This window comes from Pelodiscus sinensis, chromosome 11 (assembly GCF_052426305.1).
Source record: "Pelodiscus sinensis isolate ZL-2025 chromosome 11, ASM5242630v1, whole genome shotgun sequence".
NCBI classification, from domain to species: Eukaryota; Metazoa; Chordata; order Testudines; family Trionychidae; genus Pelodiscus; species Pelodiscus sinensis.
The window spans coordinates 31796463-31811438 of record NC_143062.1 but is presented as its reverse complement, the minus strand read 5'-3'; the positions used below and the strand labels follow the sequence as shown (position 1 = coordinate 31811438).

Below are 14976 nucleotides of genomic sequence, written 5' to 3'. Positions count from 1 at the left end.
GGAGCTAAAAATCTCAGAATACAAGGGGGAGGGGAGAAGTGGGGAAATCAATTTCTGACTCCTTGACAGTGGGCCAGCTGAAACAATGAAATACAAGCTTTTAGGAACATAAAACATAAACCAAAAGTGAGCCTAGAACTGTTGAGCTCTGCTCCCTACCATTACACGCAATCCTGCTATACAATCACACTCAAACGTGTTCAGTTTTCTCCTAAAACTAAAGATGTTTGCCCACACAAGTCCTACAGGAATCTCCTCATTGTTAAGAACTTTCTTCTAATTTCCAGCCTGATGTTCATGGCCAGTTTATAGTCACTTGTTCCTGGGCCCACATTGTCTATTAGCTTAAGCCAGCGTTTCTCAAACTGTGGGTCCTGACCCCCTGGGGGGTCGTGAGCAACTTAGAGGGGGACCGCAAACAACTTAGAGGGGGGCTGTGAGCAACTGAGAGGCTGGTTGCAGCAATGGAGAGGGGGGTCGCAGTATCACAAGTTTGAGAACCCCTGGCTTAAGCAGTTTGCCTTCTCATAATTAGTTCCCTAATGTATTTAGAAAGCAACTACATCACTACTCAGTCTTCTTTTTGCTAGACTAAACAAACCAAGTTCTTCTAGTCTTCTCATATAAGATAGGCCCTCTTTCCTCTCATCATCCTTGTTACTCTTCTCTGCACTTGTTCATCTGAAAGCAATTATTTTTGAATCTGGGTAACCAGAACTGTACACAGTGTTCCAAAGGATCTCACACCAGTGCCTTTTACAATAGCATAAATACTCCTCTCTCTCTCTACCAGAAATGCCTTACCTGGTGTACCTTACAATCACATTTGCATCACACTGATGGCTCAGTCATCCTGTGATCAATCCACACACAGATCTTTCCTTCATCACTTCCAACTGAGGAGAACCCAACTTGCAGAAGAAATTACTAGACCCTAAGCCTAAGTGCAAGATTTTGCACTTCATACTATTCGATTGCATCCCATTTCCTTTCACTTCAGTCTTCTAGGTCATCCAGATCTTCCTGTACAATATTCCATTCCTCCTGTGTACTGACAATGCCTCCCAAGCTTTTTTTGGTTAAAAAAAATCACTGGCTTTTTAAAAAAACCCATCAAGATTATATACTAGTGAGTACCTGTTTATATTGAGGAAATTTAAATTACAGGAATCCCCTGATTTAGATTACACTCCTCTCCACAATATTACCGGTTTTTATCCCAGAAGAGATTACATGAATGTACTGGAAGTCTTGTCAAACACTCTAGTTTAATAATATAAAAGAGATCAGTAGCAACCAGAATTAAGTGATCAGACAATTGGTATAAAACTGACCCTCATTAGACCTGGCTTTGAGTGTTATGCATTACCTGTCTAGAATCACACTCAATGAGCTAGGAAAGAATACAAGATGGAGACAGTAGTTCTGTGTAAGCATTCCAGGATTTTAAAAAAACTGCTTATGGAAATGGGAAGGTAGGAATATAAATCCCACATTGGGAGCAACATAGCAAATTCATCCTCTTCAACACTAAAGATAAAATATTACTTTCTTTATCAAATAAGCACAATATCTTACCGTTTAAACATAGTATGATCCCAACCTCTATTTTCACACAATCAGTTTAGGTTCCAGTCTCCCAAGTAAAACTTGGTCCATATGAGCAAGATTGAAAAAACACAGACACTGATAACCCACTCCTGCTTCAAGGCAATGTAGTGATAAGCCACTAAGGGTATGTCTACACTACCCCGCTAGTTCGAACTAGCGGGGTAATGTAGGCATACCGCACTTGCAAATGAAGCCCGAGATTTGAATTTCCTGGGTTTCATTTGCATAAGCGGGGAGCCGCCATTTTTAAATCCCCGCTGCTTCGAACCCCGTGTAGCGCGGCTACACCGGGGCTCGAACTAGGTAGTTCGGACTAGGTGTACCGTGAACGAGGTGTACCGGTAGTTTGGAATAGGAACCTAGTCCGAACTACCTAGTTTGAGCCCCGTGTAGCCGCGCTACACGGGGTTCGACGCAGCGGGGATTTAAAAATGGCGGCTCCCCGCTTATGCAAATGAAGCCCGGGAAATTCAAATCCCGGGCTTCATTTGCAAGTGCGGTATGCCTACATTACCCTCCTAGTTCGAACTAGGAGGGTAGTGTAGACATACCCTAAGTGTTTGTCCATAAGAAGTGCCTCACAAAATGCAAGGTCATTCTAAGCTTTGCAACATTTGGGTTAAACGAACTCAATACCATTCCACTACAGAGTTAAGCTGCCTTCTATTGACCTATGTTGATTTAACTACATCAGTGTCTATGCTTCAGCCCTGGTCCCACCAATGTATGTGCCTTACTACACCAACATAATTACAAGAGGTGTAAGGCTTATGATGTAGTTAGGGTGATTCAGTTTCCCTATAGACTGCACTGTATTACTGACATGGGCTGGTGGCTAAAATTTTCATCAATTTCACAGCTCACTGCTGGAACTGTGAAATGACAAGGCTGCTTGGTTCCCTACTGGGATCCCTGTGCTTGGCTCACAGCTCTGGCTCTCACCCTGGGGTTGGATAAGGGGCCCCAGATAGAACCCAGGTGGCTCCCTGGGATCCTAGTGTACTGCTCCCTGGGGTCCCCTCTCTGCACTGGAGCCCTGCTGCTCCCTGGGGCTCCAAGCTATCAAATTCTTGCCAGGCTGCTGCTTGGGCTCACCTCTCCCAGTCCAGCTGTTGGGCATTCAGAGCATGGGGTATGACCTCCCTAGGAAGCTCCCAGAACTGTCAGTGTGGCTGCGCTGAGTAGAGACGGAGATAGTAACAGTAACAAGAAAGGGCTCACAGCTGGGGCTGTCACCTCAAGACACATGTGGGGCTCCACCTACAAGCTACAAGGCTGTTAATATTCCAGAATGAATATTGCAAACACTCCTGGTGAGGATGAGCTCCATCAATAGAAGAAGGGTAATTTGGGCACCAATAGCTAATTGAATTACTGCAGTGGGTGTAGGTCAACTAACTGAAATTGACCTAATTTTGTAGCATAGACAAGCCCTCCATCTTTTTTTCCCACAAATGGACCTAAAATGTAGACATAAAATGAAATGGCTTTTTTTTTTATTTGGAAGTTGCTTTCTTGAACATGCTTCCATTTATTTCCATTCTTTTGTTTTCCACAGCCTTAAACATATGGACAAATTCCCAACTCAAAACAAGGCAACAGGAGCACTTTAGATTTTGCGATTGGGCTGATAGCAATTCTTAGTCCTTCAGAGATTTTCAAAGAATAAAAAAAACTGAGGATGCAAAAGAAAGCAAAATGCTTGTAAAAGTCTAAAGGAAATATTTTTGTGTAGCATTCCACACATAAGGCAAATGTTAAGATGGCTTTATCCAAAACCAAGTGCATAACTGGAATTTGGAATGCTCAGATACTTGTTGAAACAAATTCATATATACGCCACTAAGTGTTTTGCCTTTTACAGTTAAAAGTTTTCTACCACATTTTCCAGCCCCATTTTCCATCACAGGATACCTCCTAGGATGTTCAAAATTCCATATATGGACAATCAAATTGGCAGAAGGATGTATAGTACAGGCAGTTACACACAAATATCAACGTGTAAATTCATATACTAGATATGCACACCTTAAAAAAGACAGTTATTTGTCCTTTTAAAGGGCACGGCAAATGCAACTAAAAGGAATCAGTAACCAAACTGATTTCTTCTGATAAAAATGTTGTAGAGTGAACATTTTAAAGCTCAGTACAATATTATGTAGTTGGATGGCCCTGATCAGTAGAGTATCTGAGCGCCTCACCAACATTCATTAATTGAGAAAGGGCAGTATTATCCCCATTTCACAGATGAGGAATGGAGGCCCAGAGAGATTAAGTAGTTTGCCCAAAAGCTAAGCAGGACATGTATGATAAAGTTGGAAACAAACCAGCCCATTGACTCTGTCCTCTGCCAAAAGGCCACTTTCTCTCCTTTTCTGTGGTGCTGTATTCCCCCTGCTAGTTTTATGATCAGCAGTGACAATTTCTCAGTATTTGTCATACCATTCTCTCAACTTCCAGTACATTCCTTTCCAGATTCAGCTTTACTTCCTAACCTTAAGGCCATGGTCACCAACCCGTCAATCGTGATCGACTGCTTGATCACAAGGCCTCGACCAGTCGATCACGAGGTGTTCTGGGCCCCTTATTTCCCCCCCATCTCCTGCAGCTGCGCATCACTTTCAAGGGTTCCAGAAATGCGCTGGCTGCTTCCTTGCCCCAGGTCCGTGGCATGCCAGGAACTTACTGGGGAAGTCCCCAGAGGTGCGCGCTGGGACTTCCCTTCTCTGCAGGAGAGGGGAGTCAGGCCCGGAGGGTGTGCGCAACGGGGGCTTCCCTGCTCTACGGGAGGTTCACTTCCTCCACGGGAGGGAGGGGTCAGACCAGGAGGGGCGTGTGCATGGGCTTCCCTGCTCCGTGGGAGGGAGTGCACAACGGGGGCTTCCCTGCTCTGTGGGAGGCATGTGCCGGCCCCGAAGGAGGCATGCGATGGGGGCTTCCCTGCTCTGTGGGAGGTGTGCACCGGCCCCAAAGGAGGCATGGGACAGGGCTTCCCACCTCTGGGGGGAGGGTGGAGAAGAAAGTCCTGGGAAGAGGTGGGAGCAGGGGACTCTGCCCCCACTAGCACCCTGTCCCTGCCGCAGAACCCTCACTTGTGTGGCCTCAACTGACTTTTCTGTGGGTCAGTGACCCCTGACTCAAAACCGGTTCCCTGCCCTTCTCATTAATAAAGACAATGCAGAAACTTTTTGCGTTTGACATAGTATTTTATTTAAAAATGAAGCCTGGCCAACAAACCTCCAATTGGGGCCAAGCCCCCATCTAGCCACAGCATCATAACACTCCTGCACCCCCCCCCCCGACCCTAGATCTGAGCCTATCATACACTGGAAACCCCTGCCCTCAGCCCCTCACATACCCCAACCCAAATTTCTGCACCCTCACATCCACAAGCCTGTGACATGCTTAGTGCTGCAACCCTCCATCTGACCCCAACATTCCCACCCCAGAGCCTACACATCCTGTCTCAACCCAGTGAGGGTACAGATAGACTGCAGGAGTTTTTACGGATTCCAGAGATATCCCAGAAAAACTCTTCTGCATCCAGGGATGTATTTGCTCTTCCACTAAAAAAAGCGGAAGAACAGACATACTCTTTCGGTAACCCCTATATTCCTCTTTCCACAAGGAATAAGGGGGCTTCCAAAAGAAGGGGTTTTTCTGACATTTGGTCCAGTCTAGACAGAAGAATTGGGAAAAAAGCAGCAGTATAAGGGTTGGGGATAGCAAGTGAAGGAAAGGAGGAGAATAGAGAGGGCGCGGCAGGGCTTCAAGGAAGGGGTGGGGTCTTGGGGGAAGGATGGGGCGGTAGATCTTGCCTTGTTCTGTCATTTAAAACAAGTGATCTTGGGTGTAAAAAGGTTGGAGACCACTGCCTTAAGGGTACATGACATTACTATGCACCCATATTATATTTAATCCAAGAGTTAACTGCCTGTCAGTGGTAGGTGAGCCAATACCGATATCACTTTGCCTACTTTATACACAAAAAGGTTAAACTGACATGTAAAGCTTTGAAATCTCTGTGTGATGGTGGGAATAGAATCCAGCTCTCCAGTGCCAGTCCAGTTCATATGAGAATGTGTGATCCATTTTATTGCTCCTTTATATAACCATGCTTTTTCTTTACAACTTTTTGAAATACAGAGATAACCAAGCTCTAGAAGTTTGTAAAATAATGTTGGCCACTAAAAGAATTAATGACTCATTGCTCAGCCATTTTCTATTTAGATAGTAAGGTAAGTGTCACTTTCAAACAAACCTAACAAGCTGATGATACAAGTAGGCAGGTCCGACTTGACGCCAGAGCTGGCCCAAGCTACGGGCTGACCGAGCTACTGCCCGGGGCGCCCCATTGTAGGGGACGCCATGCGGGGCTGCTGGACCGGGCAGGGGCGGGGATGTGCATGTGCTGGGTGCCCGGAGGCGGGACCGGGCTCCCAGGACCCGGGGCACATGAATGGCTTGGGCTGGCCCTGCTTGAGGCTAAAGTAATACTGCATGAACCGGTCAGATACAATTCAGGCTAATTCAGTTTAACACATTATTAAGACAACCAATGTGAAAAGGTCCAGATGTGTTTAACAACTCTAGGAACAGTTTTCCTACATTAGAAGTTGGAAGGAACTCTGTTAAAACACTTTGATCCCACTCACTGTTTGACTCAATTAACCAGAATAGCTTTTAAAACAGACTTTAAACTAGTTAGGGCAAGATTCTAGGCTCATATATTAACCATACAACCATTTTTGGGGGAAAAATTAAACTTGTTATATTGCCCCTGGGTATTTGCTTTGTTTGAAAGCACAGTTCCTGAACAATTAAAGAGAAAAGCTGTAGGTCTCGGCTTTTCACAGCCATTTGTAATGCCCATGGTTCAGTATTTTACAGATGATGATGAACACTAGGGGACAAAGAATAACAGTTCATTGCAACATCGTTGCCTCTCTCAACATACTGTCTGCAGGGAACAAGTTTTGACCTATTTTAACTGCTGATTACAGCATTTTTTTAAGTTAAAAACCATCTAAACACTTTAGAAAAGAACTTCATATATCAAACTTTTTTAAACACAAGGTTATGTATGGTAACATCTCTTTTCAGAGATAAGTCTGCAAAATCTAAATAATTAGACGAGAATGGAATTGCTGTGTCTGGCTTGTAGCACCAGCATACTTACCTGGAGGGCACAGCACACCCTCATGTTCTTCATCAGTGGATTTTCTTGAAGTAGGCTTTAGTGTTTTTCAGATTAAACACATTGGATTTATTCTAAAACAAATCTACAAAACATGGATTAAATACTCTCTCCTCCAGAATCACTTATTAAAACAAAGAGGCACACATATATAGTTATTAAGCAGCAAAATCTCATAACAATTCCTCCTTTGTTCTTCATATTAGAGTCAGAAAGCCCTGCCAAATACTTCAAAAGTGAGGAGTACATGCTCTCCGCTTGGTTTGCCAGGTGCCTGGGACTCTCTTGGGTACTACTGAAACTACCCTACATAAAGCATATAACTGACCACCATGTTTTGATTTTGTTCACATGCCTGCATAACTATTAATCAGATCCCCTCTCTCCGATAGCAGCCCCCTCCAATCCAAACACATATAAGCAATTCAAGTTGAAAGAGGAAGCTGCAGCCTCCCACAAATCTACAGCCACACTTCCAGCATAAAGAGAACAAAACCTGTGCCTACCAATGGACAGTCCGCCTTAAAAACCTTTGTCTAAGAGAAGAGAACAAAAGGCAGAGCTGTCTCTCCCATAGAAGCTCACCCATCTCTGTATAAGCAGAAATTTTACTGATCTGTAATCAGAATGGAAGCTATAAGTGTCATGCATATCACAATTACAGCTACAACCCACCTTTGATAGCTGCCTCCTGAGGCTAAAACGCTGAACCATGGTCACCCTCTGTCTTCAGACAAAGAAGTCCACAAGAGGGAAAAGAAAAAGAAAAAAGAGAGGGCAAAATGGACAGCTACCTTAAAATTGTCTGAAGCAAAACATCCTCCAAACTGAGAGAGGGACAAGTTAAGTGAATTCCCTGGTAGTCCTAAAACTTAAAACCACTTCATTGTTCTTTAAAGAGATCCTGTAAAACCTACAAGCAAGGAAAGAGGGAGGGGCAGAAGCCTGAAGCTGCTCACCCTGTGCCAAGCTTTTTCAGCATTTCCTGTGAGTCAGCTGAGAGGGGTCCAGACAGATGGACCACCCCCTCCCCAGATTCATTAGCTGAGCATTGCTGTGAAGCCACCTGAGCCAGTAGAGAGACTGGCCAGTCTGGTTATTGCAGGGTGCGGTTTGCAAAGCATCTGCTGGACGTACTGATAAGGAGGTTAACCAGCAGACAAAAAAATCCTCTCAGCGATTAAATCAGCTCCCCTCCCTGCAGCCGAGCTGTCAGCTTGAAAAAGCAACAGCTTCCTCTTCAAACCCCCCTCCTCCCAATTAACCAGCTCACCCCTCTCAGGGAGAAGAAAGGGTTACTGTGGCTAGAGGAAGCAACTCACTCCCAACCTTGGGCTCAGCAGCTGCAAGGCTTTGTCTAACAACTGGGTAGCGATTTCCTCTTATTCACAGGGAGGGGCAGCTCTCCAGGAATGACTGTCAGGTGCAAGGATGCATGTTATAGCAGTGATTTCAACTTTGATTCCTTAAACAAACCTAAGCGCTGACTGGAGGTGTTTGCTTTGTTCTGGAGGTTTAGCAACCAGGAGAAAGAGTAATACAAAACAAGTCAGTGTGATCACAGTGACAGGGAAGCCCAGCCACCACCACCCTGAAGGCAACAAAGGGCTTTAGTTATAAACTGTTACTACAATTAATCAGTTTAACTCCCTCCTCCCCATCAATCTCCTCTCCATTTAATCCTATCCTGAGTTAGTCTGATACCTAAACCACCTCTCTATAAAGCAGAGGCTAAGAATTCATTTCAGTTCAATCAAGGACTGTGCATACACCCCCACAACTCCTAAAGCATTTGCTGAGTGAGCCATGAGTGGAGCAGTGCCAATCTGCATGTCTAGTAAAAGAACCATATTTCTGGCACACAGGTTATTTCAAGGCATGCAGCCACAAGGTGCTGAACCTTTAGGGCAGGAGCTATTATTTATTATATATTCATACAGCACCAAGCACAATGGGGCCCTGATCCAATTGAGGCCTTTGGCCATTACTACAACAGAAAGAATAAAGTAATTCAGAGTTAATACAAAGATTCAAATCCTGGTCTCACTGAAGTCAATATGAGTTTTGCTACTGTGTGTCTTTAACAGTTTCCCTGCATCACCTTCGTTGTGTTTAATTTAAATATCCCTCTGACTGAAATGAGAGGTAATCTAAACAAAATTTAAACACCAAAACAACCATGAATTGATCAAAAGCGGCGAGGAGTCCTGTGGCACCTTATAGATGTATACTAACCGAAGTGTTGGAGCATAAGCTTTCGTGGGCAAAGACCCACTTCATCAGATGCATCAACTTTTATTGAATTTTAATACAGGAGAGGAGAGCTACCTGCCCATCACTCATTCTCCAACAGGAATTTAATTGGTTCCAGTGCAGAGGTACAGGGCTCCTGAGCATATCATCTGTAACTCAAGGTAGGCACTCCTTAGTCCACTCTCCAAGAACCCAGCTCTCTGAATTTTACACACCATCCCTCATTCCTACAAGACAGAGGGTAAAAAAGGGTGGACCCTCAGGTCATGAGAGCCACAAGATTTGATCTCAGGTCACAAAGGCCACAAAGTATTTTCCTATCCAATGAGTCCAAGGCCCAATGTCAAAATCCCGTATTTTACTTGGGATTGTTCATTTTATCCTTTTCCACTCTGAATGCTGGCCACAAATAGCAACAAAAAACTCAATGCCCTATCACAGCAAGGTACTATGCACTTTTCTATTTATCCACTGTGGCTTGATGGTGTTGTGAGGAAAGCAAAACAAAAATCACTGATCTTCTGACAAATGGTCCATAGGAGGAAAAAAAATCCTTCCTGACTCCTAAACAGGCAATCACATCCCTAGTTTGGGGAGGGGTTGATGGAACAGAGCCAAAAAAGACTTTCTATCCAAACAATCTTGTGCTACATCACTGGAAAATTCACAGTCCCACTGCCATTAATTTGCGTAATAATTGCTTTAATTGGTAGAATTTTGTATTTAAAAGATACATAATAGAAGAAAGATGAATTACAACTAAAGACTCCGCATCTAATGGGCAGAATAACTAACATGAGACATCACAACAAGTGAATGAAACAGTGGTGAAACAGTTATACAAAAAATCATGAGGTTACTCACATTCATTTTGTACATATCACAGAATATTCTCTTTATACCCCTTCTTTGGAAATAATGGCAAATTTTAGGCCATATCTACACTTCAAAATAATGTCAACCTAACTTGCATTGACATACAGCCACTTACTAGACTGCTTGCATGTGCACGCTTGCCTCCTTATATCAGTGGTGCTTGCCTTCACTAGGAGCACCTGAATGGATTGTATTGTCATTGTGGGGTGTGGTGGGAAGTCTTGTGACAGTCAGTTACAGTCAATGTAAGCCAGTGGTCACCAACCAGTTGATCAGGATCTACCAGTAGATCTTGGAGCCTCTGACAGGTGATCATGACTGGTTTGGCTAGGAAGCTATCAAGCAGTGGCACTTCAGTTGCCTCTCCACCCACTGTCATGCTGCTCCTGCCCTCTGCCTTGGAGCTTGCCATGCAGGGTGTGGGAGGGAGAAAAAAGGGGCGCTGATGTCAGGGTGTCTCTCCTCCCCCTGCTCCTGGACCCCATCTTCACACACAGAAGGGAATGGAGAGAGCTTGGCAATGCAAATCTCTGTGGCTCACACACAGCGCGTGTGTGGCTGTCATTCTCACAAACACACACGGTCCTTCAACCCAACACATATGTGGTGAGGTGTTACTTCTATTACTGCTTGCAAAGTGGGTTATTTTGGAGTTTTGACTGTTCTGTGCATTTCATCGTTTTCATTTCTCTTTCACACTTAATGTAATTCTTTGGGTAGTGAGTTCTAACATGCCTAACCTGCCATGGCTGGAGTCATTAACCCTGTGGTAACTGCTGCTCCTGGTAGTGGCTGGCAAATCCCTGCACCCCTGAGAAAGGCAGAGCAGGGGGACTCCATATGCTGTCCTTGCCTGCAGACACCACTCTGCAGCTCCCATTGATCAGTAATGGGGAACCGTGGCCAGTTGAAGCTGTAGACTCAGTGCCTGTAGATGACGGGCAGCACATGGTGCCACGGAGCCACTGCAGAACATGCCAGCTGCTTTGAGGAGTGGTTCAAGGCCATGGCAGCAGTAAGCCTGCTGAAACCCCACTGCACCCAGAAGCTGTCTCAGTTAAACGGTGCCCAGCCAGAGCCTTCTTCCTGAACTCGTCCCAGCCCTGAAACCCCTCCTGCACCCAACCTCCTGCCCCAGACATGAGTCTCCCTGTACCCAAACTCCTTCCCAGAGCTTGCACCCTGAAACCCCTTCTGGACCCCAATCCTTCACCCTGGTCTGGGCCTGAAGCCCCTCCCACATCCCTTGGTCCAAGACCAGAGCCTGCACCCCAAACACATACCCCGGCCTGGTAAAAGTGAGTGAGGTTCAGGGAGAAAGGGGGATGGAGTGAGCAGGAGGAGGCCTCAGAGAAGAGGTGGAGCAGGGGCAGGGCTTCAGAAGGGGCAGGAAGGAAGTGGGGCAAGGGTATTTGGGTTTGAGGTAGACCTTACATTACACTTACATTGAAAAAGTGATCTTGTGGTTAAAAAGGTTGGAGACGACAGATGTAAGCAATGCAGTTTTTACACTGACACTGGGCAACCAAATGTTAACTGACTGTAACCACCTGGGGAAATAGCAGGGGTGGGCAAAATCTAGCCCACCACTGTCCTTGCAGCCCAGCAGGAGCTTCAGGAAGGTTCTCTGCCTGCCACACCCCTGTACACCGCTGAAAGCAGACGGCTGCAGGGGCCATGTGCATCTCAGCATGCCGTGCGTCTCTGAGAGGGGGACTTTGCACACTACTCTTGCCCCCAGAACAATCTCATAGCTCCTATTGGCTGTGCTGTGCTTGTGGCACAGGTAGTGCACGGAGAGACCCTCCCCTCTTGAGGGGCTCACAGACTCACATGGCACGTGCAGCAGGCCACTTTGAGCAGCACATGGGAGCATGGCAGGCAGGGAAACTGCCTGAGAATCTTGCTGGGCTGTAGGCCAGGAGCTGTCTAAGGTAAGCATCTCCCCACCAGAGCTTGCATCTGGTACCCCATCTCCTTCCTCCCCCAACCCTCTGCTCCCCCTTCTGCACCAGGTCATAACTCAAGCCCTCTGAACCTCTGCTGCTGCACCCATACTTCCTCCCAGACTCTGCACCCCATTCCCCTGTCCCAGGTCACAGCTTCCTTCTGCCCTAGGTCACAACCCAAACCGCTGCTCCCCCACCCCAGGTTACAACCCCCTCCCAGAGTCTGCACCCCTCTTCCACATCAGAATCCTCTCCTGCACCCATACTCCCTCCTGCATCTCAATTCCTTACCTTGACCTACCTTTTGCACCCAACCTCCATCCCAGATCCTGCACCTCCTCCATAAATATCATGGAACAGTGCAGCCCCTAGCCACTTCACAAATTCTTGGAGTGGCCCCAATCAAAAAATATTGCCCACCCTTGGTATACAGTGACACTTATGTTGGCAGGAGGCAAATGTAAATGAACACACTTCTACAATTAGGTCAGCACAAGGTAGCTTATGTCAACTAAGCATGTAGCATAGCCTGGGCCTTAGCTTCTGTACTGAGCTAAGTACAGCTAAGTAGTTAGTACTGAGGTAAACCAGTCTTAACTAAAAATGCAGTGAGCAGATTTCTTTCTAACCAGGCTTGAACAAAACAGTGTTAAAAATTTGACCACCAGAAATCCAAAACACAGAAAATGGGCAAAATTCAAGACAGGTAAAATGACTTTTCTAAGCACTGAGCTCTCATTTCTAATGGATAGTTCTCTCACTCGTGCTGCTGGTGCCTTGTAGCGTGAAAGGGCACTGGACACTAAAATCTTAGCAGATGATAGATCCTTCTTCTGTTAAAAGGCAAAACATCTGTGCTCTATTTTCAGCTTCACTAGCTTTCTACTGTAATTCCATTCAATGTCTTCTTTCCAAAGATGAAAGAGATAGTGCATGCTTCCTTACAGTCTTATTTCTGTGTTGCTTGACAGTTCTTAATGATAAAAGGCTAGCCTAAGAATATACTGCTTTCATTAAAAACAACTACCTGTGGTGAGATGAGACACATGTATACCTCTGCCAGGGATGAGAAACAGCATGCTCCTCACTTTTTGTCCAATATTTACAAAGTCATTGGCCTATTACACACCTGTTTTAGTTCTATTTTGACATTCTGATATGGTGGTTGGTTATTTCAATTCAAGTTTTTCAAATGTGATTACCAAGATGAAATAGAAAAGAAATCCTATATGGATGAATTTGAAAACAACCTATTCAAAGATTTTTTTTGTTTTTGTTTTTTTTAATGTTAGCAACAGGCTGCAGTAATATTTTGTCCAAAAAAATGTCCCAAAAGAATACCCCTAAAGAACTCAATTCTCAGGTATCAAGCTCAGACTTAATCCATTTTTGAATTCTCAGACTGATGTCTCTTTGCTTTATATACATTGTACATCTCAAGGCCACGTATGAAAGACATGACACCAGTTTGGCTGATGGAATGGGACAGCAAAGAGTAAGCTACCAACCACCACAACTGATTCATCCAAGTATAAATTAAACAAATCTTATTGTTCAAACACCACTGTGGGTTTAAACTAGTTTTCTCTAATCATCCACAATAGCAGCAGTTATTCAGTGCCAGCTACACATACTGATTTGCCAATAAAACTTAAACCTTTAATAGGTTCTCATTATGCAGCTCAAAAGGATCATGAAACAAGCATCCGGAACTAGGTCATGAAGTTTGCTTGAGGTGGATGTGCTATTGGGCAGATTAAACTAGCACTCATGACTGCGTTTCAACATTCTTATCCACAAAAAACACCTTCTGCACCACCATTATGGAGGTCACTGAAATGATGTTTGAATTTACATGTAGTTAGCAAGTACTTACAAAGCATAATATTTCTTTCCTGACCGATTATGCTAATATTTCACATATATGAAATCTAACAATACCCAGGTGGCATCTAACTTACACCCATATGGAAATTACTTTAGCATGAAAAGTTTGAGGTTATTTTTTACCCTGAAAAGGGAGAGGGAGAAAAAAACCCAAGTCACTTTTTGCTTTACAATTTCAGCAAGAAATTTTAGAAAAGATTAAACTAGAAACTCAAGTTAACTATGCAGTGAAGATATACCAGATGCTTCAGAGTGTCCAGCTAAAGCTCTTCCGACTGCTGGGAGTGATGAACAACTTCAGTAGTAGAACTCAGAAGCTTTGAATAGAAGTTGTGATATCATCAAATCCCCAGTGCTCTGTCTCCACCTACTGCTGGGTCCATCACCTGCACTTAGGCTAGCAAATGACGACAGAACCAACTGCCTATAACCTCAAGGACCTTTCTTCTCAAGTTTTGTGATTAGTAATTAGTTTCCACATTTCACTTGAAAGCTACCAGATGTACTTCTAGCATGAATAAGAGCTCAGTATATTATGAAGAGACAGAAGTTACAAGATCATCTCTCTTTGGTTGAAAGTATCAGGAATAAGACCTTAATGATCAGACACAACTTTACATAAATATACGACTTTTCTGCAAAGCACTATCGATGAATGACACTTCATTCCACATTTCTCAACTTGCATAACCCAAACTGTAACGAGACCCAAAATGAGGGCACATTTATGCAGGACTTTTAAAATGCTACAAGAATTCTCTTTAGTGCAAGGCCTTGTCTACACAGGAAGTTCAGTATAACTTGAGATGGGACTTAAATCAATACAGCTATAGCAGTATAGTCTCTCTCCCCCCCTTTCCCTGCCCCCTTCCCGCACTCCACATAAATACTTTTATTAGCTTATGTCACTCAGGAAGGGAATTATATTAAATTGTGGGGAAAAAACAGAATAAGAGTGACCACATACTGAGCTAGAGAGTTATAACTAGGCTATGTAAACAGGACTTAAGTAGCTTCTAACACTGCTATTTCAAGATTGTTTATTTCCGATGTAAACAATCATCAACAACAAAATTGAATGGATGCCAAATTTACATGGAACAGATAACTTTGGAACTAAAATAAATGGCCTCCTCAAAATGAGGGACACTTGAGAACTAAGCTCCTTATAAGATGTGCAGCTACACAGCTATGTATTTGAGC

General features: G+C 44.3%; 1 protein-coding gene across 9 annotated transcripts in view; it reads right to left on the bottom strand.

Moving 5' to 3' along the window:
• TMCC1 (transmembrane and coiled-coil domain family 1) overlaps positions 1-14976 on the bottom strand; it is a 231117-nt gene that overhangs the window by 116012 nt on the left and 100129 nt on the right. The window contains exon 1 of one of the 9 annotated variants that reach the window (XM_014578434.4): positions 7484-14594. The exons of the other annotated variants lie outside the window; for them this stretch is intronic. Coding sequence (XP_014433920.1) covers positions 7484-7522 — 39 coding nt within the window. The 5' untranslated portion in view covers positions 7523-14594. Of the gene's footprint in view, positions 1-7483; positions 14595-14976 lie in introns of those variants that run through there. 9 annotated transcript variants of the gene reach the window in all.